This window comes from Hyaena hyaena, unplaced genomic scaffold (genome assembly GCF_003009895.1).
Source record: "Hyaena hyaena isolate Hyena2069 unplaced genomic scaffold, ASM300989v1 scaffold_369, whole genome shotgun sequence".
Classification (NCBI taxonomy): domain Eukaryota; kingdom Metazoa; phylum Chordata; class Mammalia; order Carnivora; family Hyaenidae; genus Hyaena; species Hyaena hyaena.
Window position 1 is genome coordinate 1,259,269 of NW_024081000.1, and position 8,288 is coordinate 1,267,556.

At 40.7% G+C, this 8,288-nt stretch overlaps 1 protein-coding gene across 2 annotated transcripts in view; it reads right to left on the bottom strand.

Annotated features, from left to right (window-relative positions):
• KIF27 (kinesin family member 27) overlaps window positions 1–7,159 on the bottom strand; it is an 85,182-nt gene extending 78,023 nt beyond the window's left edge. For both annotated transcript variants that reach the window (XM_039250400.1, XM_039250402.1), the window contains exons 1-2: window positions 7,102–7,159; window positions 437–820 (exon numbers count right to left, since the gene is read on the bottom strand). In XM_039250400.1, coding sequence (XP_039106331.1) covers window positions 437–734 — 298 coding nt within the window. In that variant the 5' untranslated portion in view covers window positions 735–820; window positions 7,102–7,159. The remainder of the gene's footprint in view (window positions 1–436; window positions 821–7,101) is intronic.
• Between the last annotated feature and the right edge of the window lie 1,129 nt (window positions 7,160–8,288).

Below are 8,288 nucleotides of genomic sequence, written 5' to 3' on the forward strand. Positions count from 1 at the left end.
TTAGATCTTAAAAGTTCTTATCACAGGAAAAAGAAATTTAGAACTATGTGATGTGATCCATGTTAACTAAATTTACTGTGGTAATCATTTTGCAATATATACATTTTTCAAATCATTATATTTTACACCTTGTACAAATATAATGATGCATGTCAATTTTATCTCAAAGACTGGAAAGAAATGGCAAAGGGCTGAACACTGAACATTGTCTTAAACTTGTTTCCTCAAACAAATACAATCATAAATTAAACTGTTGAATGAAACTTCAATATTTAAAAATAAATCTTTCAAAGACGATGATCTTATGAAGTCATCTGACTATCCTTTATTTCATTCAATCAATATGCTGAGCACCTACTATGTGTCAGGCACTGTCATATTTTAGCTTAATTCTAGTGTCTCAAATAAAAGTCAAAGAGTAGTATAAGAAACTTACCAACATGGCCTCCTCCAATGGTGTAGGTCTTCCCAGATCCAGTTTGTCCATAGGCAAAAACGGTTGCATTATAGCCCTCAATGAGCGACAACACTAGTGGCTTTATACATGTATTATAAACTTCATCCTGAGTAGAATTTTTGCCAAAAACAAAATCAAAAGTAAAGACTCTATCTCTCCCAATGATAATTTGCTGGGTGTTTGGAATAACTCTCACACAAGCTTGATGATTATGAAGAACTTCTTTGCATAGCAGAGGTCTGATTCTTACAGCAACTTTTACTGGTATTTCTTCCATAGCAGCTTAGATTTTACTAGATAATCTTCTACTTAATATTCAGTATCTAGTGTGAGAAATATCCATTTTATGTAATTTCTGGACCCCTGTGTATCAAAATAAAAACAAAACTTAATTATTGACTTTTCTATCCTAATAAACTAACCATCTTCTCAAGCAAAGTCCATTAAAGCAGGTTTCCCTCCAATATAAGTCAGTTACAAAGAGTATACCGGTCTAGTAAAAATACACCTATAATTTACAGATGAAATGTCTGGATTTGCTCCAAAACAATCTAAGGGGTAGGGGCCATGAGTTGGTAAATGATGCAGCAAAGTAAGAAGTGCATGGGATTCCATCGTCCCATTCTTTCTGTAGTGGAAATATGTTTCCCAGTCCATTAATCTAAATATTGAATAACTGGGGAGTTAGAAAATTAAAGCAAGGAAATAGTGAATAAGTGTACACACACAGGTTGAAAGCAAACCCTTTACTAGATTTTATAGCTATGTGCTGGAAAGTAACATCTCTTTGCCACAAATATGAGAAATAAATCCATGAAAATAGTTTTAAGGTTTTCTATAACTTTAAATCAAGTTTTTTATTCAAAAATAATCAAAACTAACTGAAACATTGCTTTCTACTTCTAACATGTTACACTTATTTCTGAAGATTACTGGTAGAATCAATTAAAAAATAAGTTATTATCTATACTTATAAGGAACCTAAAAAATTAAAAAACAATTCCATTTACAGTAGCATCAGAAAGAATATAACACTGGGGTGCCTGGGTGGCTCAGTCAGTTAGGCAACAGACTCTTGATTTCGGCTCAGGTCATGATCTCATGATTCATGAGATCAGGCCCCACGTCGGGTTCTGTGCTGACAGCACAGAGCCTGCTTGGGATTCTCTCTCTGCCCCTCTTCTACTCACACTCTGTGAAAATAAACTTAAAAGAATAATAATACATAGAAAGAAGTTTTAATAAAAGACATGTAAAACATGTACTCTGAAGATTATAAAAGATTACTGAAAGTAAAGAAGGTCTAAATAAATGGAAAAACATCTCATGTTCTGGATAGAAAGATAATACTGTTAGATGGCAGAATTCTCCAAATTGGTCTACATATTTAACACACTGCTATCAAAATCTTCGCTGAACTGCAGAAATTGACAAGATGATCCTAGAATCCATATGGAAATTCAAGGGACAAGCAACAGCTAAAACAATATTGAAAAAGAACAAATTTGGAAGACACACTTTCCCAGTTCTAAAACCAAGCAACAGTAAGTAAGACAGTGTGGTACTGGTATAACACAAATTAAAAGATCAATGGAAAAGAATTAAGAACCCAGAAATAAACTCTTGTATTCTGGGCAAATGCTTTTTGACAAGAGTGATAAGACAATTCAATAGGGGAAAGAACAGACTTTTCTTTTCTTTTTTTTTTTTTTAATATTTTATTTATTTCTAGGAGACAGAGAGAGAGACAGCGTGAGCAGGGGAGGGTCAGAGAGAGAGGGAGTCACAGACTCTGAAACAGGCTCCAGGCTCTGAGCCGGCAGTCAGCACAGAGCCCGACGCGGGGCTCGAACCCACGAACCGTGAGATCATGATCTAAGCGAAAGTCGGACGCTTAACCAACTAAGCCACCCAGGTGCCCCCAGACTTTTCAATAAGTGGTCATGGGACAAATGGATATCCACATGCATAAGAATGCTGTTGGATTCCTACTCACATTATATACAAAAGAATTCAAAATCATTCGCAGACTTAAATGTAAGAACTGAAACTTATAAAACTCTAAGAAGAAAACACAGGAGTAACTCTTAGCAACTCTGGATTTGGCAGTGGTTTCTCAGGTGTAACACCAAAGCAAAAGCAATAAGCTTTATAAGGAAAAATAGATAAAATGGATTCAATCAAATTTAAAAACTTTGTTCCTCAAATATATAAAAATGGCTAACAGGCACATGCAAAGATGTTCAACATCATTAGCCAGCAGGGAAATGCAATCAAAACTACAATGAGATTACCACTTTAATCCCACTAACACATCTATAATCAAAAAGGCATCATGTAGCAGACACACACATGAAAAGATGCTCAACATCATTCATCATCATGGAAATGCAAACCTAAACCACAATGAGGTTATCACTTCACACCTGTCAGACGGCTAGAATCAAAAAGACAAGAAATAACAAGTGTTAGCAAGGACGTGGAGGAAAAGGAACCCTCAAGCACTGCTGGTGGGAATGCAAACTGGTGCAGCCACTCTGACAAACAGTATGGAGGTTCCTCAAAAAATTAAAAATAGGGGGCGCCCGGGTGGCTGAGTAGGTTAAGCATCCAACTTCAGCTTGGGTCATGATCTCACAGCTTGAGTTAGAGCCCTGCGTTGGGCTCTGTGGTGACAGCTCAGAGCCTGGAGTCTGCTTCAGATTCTGTCTCCCTCTCTCTCTCTGTCCCTCCCCCACTCACTCTCTGTCTCTCAAAAATAAATAAAAATTTTAAAAAATTAAAAATTTAATTACTATATTGTCCAGTAAATCCACTACTGGGTATTTACCCAAAGAATATGGAAATACTAATTCAAAAAGATATATGCACCCCTGTTTCTTATAGCATTTATTACAATAATCAAGATACGGAATTATGGAAGCCACCTAAGTGTTAATCAATAAATGAATGGATGAAGATGTGGTATATTTGAGGCACCTGGGTGGCTTAGTCAGTTAAGCATCCGACTCTTGATTTCAGCTCAGGTCATGATCTCATGATTCATGAGATGGAGCCCCAAGCTGGGCTCTGAACTAATGTGCAGGGCCTGCGTAGGACTCTCTCTTTCTTCTCCCCAGCTCACATACAAACTCTCTGTCAAAATAAATAAATAAACTTAAAAAAAAAAAAAAGATGTGGGGGATATAAATATATATAGTAAAACCTTGGTTTGTGGGCATAATCTGTTCTGGAAACATGCTTGTAATCCAAAGCACTTGTACATCAGAGCAAATTTTAAGAACCACTGGCGCAGTTGTGATCATGTGATCTTCGGCATCATGTACTACTTGTATTGCAAGATATCATTCGTTTATCAAGTTAAAATTTATGAGAAATGTTTGCTCGTATTGCACAACACTCACAGAAAAAGTTACTCACAATCCAAGGTTTTATTGTATATGTATTTGTAATGTATATGTATATGTAATTACTCAGCCATAAAAATGAATGAAATCTTCACATCTGCAACAATATGGACGGATCGAGACAGTATTATGTTAAGTTAAATACGTCAGACAGAGAAAGACAAATACCATATGATTTCCTTTTTTTTTTTTAAGTTTATGTAAGTAATCTCTACGCCCAACGTGGGGCTTGAACTCACAACCCTGAGACCAAGAGTCCCATGCTCCACTGACTGAGCCAGTCAGGGGTCCACCATATGATTTCACTTATATGTGGAATCTAAAAAACAGAATAAACAAAAAGCAAAATCATATCCATAAATACAGAGGTCAAACTGACATTAGTGGAGGGAAGTAGGGTGGGGAGATGGGCAAAATGGGTGAAGCAGAGTGGGAGATACAGGCTTCCCATTACAAAATGAATGAGTCCTGGGAATAAAAAGTACAGCATAGGGTCAATGGTCTTGTAATAGCCTTGCATGGTGACAGATGATAGCTATATTTGTGGCAAGCATAGCATAACATATAGACTTTCTGTTCACCTGAAATTGAAGTAAGATTGTAGGTCGACTACATTTCAATTTTTAAAAAGATGGATGGGGCACCTGGGTGGTTCAGTTGGTTAAGCGTTCGACTTTGACTCAGGTCATGATCTCATGGTTCATGAGTTCAAGCCCCACATTGGGCTCTGTGCTGACAGCTCAGAGCCTGGAGCCTGATTTGGATTCGATGTCTTCCTCTCTCTGCCCCTCCCCTGCTCACACTCTGTCTCTCTCTCAAATATAAACATTAAGACAAATTTTAAGGGAAAAAAAAAAACACACATGGATATGGGATATGTGGGTGGTTCTATCAGTTAGGCATCCAACTACTGAAATGATCTCATGGTCACGAGATGGAGCTCCATGTTGGGCTCCACACCTAGTGTGGAATCGGCCTGAGATTCTCTCACTCTCTCTGCCCCGCTCCCACTCACTTGCATTCTCGCTCTCAAAAAAAATGGGTATTAATATATTTAAAACTTTTTTTTAAGACAGTTCAAAATAAGTGTTAGGATGTATAAACTATGGCACCTTCACAGACTCCAGATGGAAGTGTAAAATGATGCAGTCACTTTGGAAGAGTCTGGCAGCTCCTCAAAAATACAGTTATTATTTGACCCAGCAACTCCACTCTTAGATATATGCCCAAGAAAAATAAAAACATATGTTTTTATAAAAAACTTGTACATGAATGCTCGGTCTTGGTAGGATAAAGCTTACACCATAAAGAAGCTGAAAAGAAAATGTAACAAGTAGTCTATGATAATGTTTAAGAGCAGATAATGAAAAATAAACAGTTTGAGGTGTGGCTGGGCTCTTTGGAGAAGGAGAGTCTTAAACACTATCATTAAGTAACCCAGTGGGCTATTAACAGACTAAAATAACATTTCAGCACTACTTGCATATTCAGTATTCAATAGCCTTTTAAATACTCGGCAGCAGTACTACAGATTATAATTTTGTGAGTGGAAAATCTGAAAAGGATCACAATAACAAATACAGTACTCTACTAAAAGCTGAGTAAAAAAAAAAAAACCCAGCTCCCTTGGGCTGTAAAATCCCAAAACAGAGTCAACATGCTATTTAATGGCCAAAACAAAGAGATGCACCCAACCTTGTCACTTTTAATCATTCTAGTTAAAATCAGCTGTGAAAAAATACTCATAGGTATGATAAATCCTTTCTTGAATCCTACAGGACTCCACAATCACTTGGTACTGGAAACTTTCCCAAAGAAACAAGGATGCTGTACGAGGTGGTTCTTCCAAATGTCTCTCAACATCGACATTTCAAGTTTTTATCATCAGATTAGCATGTTAAAATTTATTTATGCCATCACATTAAAACAAAAGTCATAGTCTATGTTAAACCAAACCTAACTACTTCCAACAAAACTGCTAAAAAAGGTGCTGAGTATAATTGGGATGTTTTCACTTTTCTTGGTTTTTACAATAGAAAACAATTTTGCTACAAGTGCAAATGAAATTCTATTCTATTCCAATAAAAGTCCTTAAACATGTGGCTTGCAAAGATTAACATTCAAGAATTTAAGTACTTAGAAAATCCATAGCATTTATACTTTAGATTCTGGTCAACTGCAGTAATCGGAAGCATATGTACTGTCTCACCAATAAATGTAAAGAAAGGTGAAATCTGATTGTCTGGTAATATTTAGGCATACTCCATGGAGTTTTGAAACTGAGTAAAGGCAAGAGAATCTGATCAATGATGCCATGTCACTGATCAAAAAGGAGTGTCTCCTAATACTGTCGCCATCCTGTGCCCTTGGTTTCTCAGTAGTGGGTTGTCTAAAAATTGTAGTTTGTTAATTATATTTTTGTAAGAAATTTCCGAGCAAATGAACAATGAATCACAAAAGGATCTCAGAAAAGGTCTCAAATGCGTAAACGACTAGATGAAGAATACAGAAAGTAAAGTGGAAAAACAAAAATTTGACAACTTGGAGAGGGCGAAGTGTGATTTAAACAGTGTTTTTGGTGTGCCTGGCTGGCTCGGTCGCGGAGTCTGCGACTCTGGATCTCCGGATTGTGAGTTCGAGCCTTACCTTGGGTGTACAGATCACTTAAAAATAAAATCTTTACAACAACAAAAAAAATGTTTCAAAGAAAGAATGTGGGCGCCCTTTCTTTCTCAGTCAAACCTGCCTCTGAAGAAGGCTTTCAGACTTCCACAGCGCTTGGGTTGCACCAAAGTTTCAACATCCGCAATGGGAAAAAGAGACTAGCGACAAAACGAAACCCCCCAATGAGGATGGGCCTTCCCGAAGTTGGAAGCAACGGCACAAAAAACACCAGGATCAGCCTCAGTGGGGCTCAGTGGGGCACCGGCTCCAGTCCGGGGTTCGCGCGCGTCCCTAATCCCCGGGCCTGTCTACCAAGGGGGACCCAACTTCCCCATGCCGTTCTCCGTGGGTCCCGGCACAGAGCTCAGCCCCCTCCGCCGCCCTCTCGGCTTTGCCGGCGCCGCAACCGCTCTCCCAGCGGTCCAGCGGCGGACCCTGACGCCCGACCCCTAGGCGGCGCCCCCTGACCTAAACGGCGGGCTAGAGCGCGGACGCGGCGGACACTAGGGCGGGAGGGCGCCGCACAGCCCCCGGCCCCATCAGCCCCGCCAGGACGGCACACCACTTACTGACCGGCTCGAGAAAGTCCTGATTTCCGGCGGCGAACACAGCACAGGACACCCGAGCTTCGCTCCGCCCGGCCGCCGCCGCCGCCGCCGCCGCAGCCCGCGCCTTTTGTTGTCGCGGGTTCTCCCGGCAACGGCGAAACCAGCTGCCGACGCGCCCCCACCCGGCCGAGTGTTGCGCCGCACCCCCGACGAGCCCCGCCCCCGAAGAGCCCCGCCCCCGACGAGCCCCGCCCCCGACGAGCCCCGCCCCCGACGAGCCCCGCCCCCGACGAGCCCCGCCCCCGACGAGCCCCGCCCCCGACGAGCCCCGCCCCCGACGAGCCCCGCCCCCGACGAGCCCCGCCCCCGACGAGCCCCGCCCGGCCGAGAGGAGCCTAGCGCTGGCCGCCCGGAGACCACCTGCACGTGTGGCTACAAAGTCAACACGCATTGGACAGCTCTCCGCGTGCTGAACCAAACTCACTCCCTACCGGTTTGTAAACTGAATGTAAGAAAGATTCACGTTGCGTTTCACTATTTTAGCTGCTAATTACTTTTATTGAAGTAAAGTTCGTATAACCTACATCGAGCCGCTTTAAGCTGTACATTAAGGCATTCACAATGTTGTGCAACCATTACCTCTGGTTCCAAAACATTTCATCACCACCAGAGGAGATCCCCGAGTCGGTTTGCAGCCTCTCCGGTTCCCCTCCCCTGCAGTCCCTGGCAACCACTAATCTACTTGCTCTGTCTGAATGGATCTACCTGGTTGGGGGCATTTTGTATTCAGGGAATTATACAATGTGTGGCCTTTTGTGTCTGGCTTCTTTTGCTAAACAATGTTTTTTGGGTCCACCCATGTTGTAGCATGTATCAGTAATTTTATTCCTTTTTATGCTGAATAATATTCCATTGTGTAGACATACCACATTTTATATATCACTCATCTCTTGATGGACACCCAAGTTGTTTCCACTTTTTGGCTAATATGAATTATGCTGTTAGACACATTCATCTACAAGTATTTGTTTAACATCTGTTTTCAGTTCTTTTGGTATAGACCTGGAGCTGGTATAGAAATATGTTTTCATATCGCTATTCTGTTTAACTTCTCCAATTTACTGTAAAATTTTTTTTAATGTTTATTTATTTTTGAGAGAAAGAGATGAATTGGGGAGGGGAGAAAGAAACACACACAGAATCTGGAGCAGG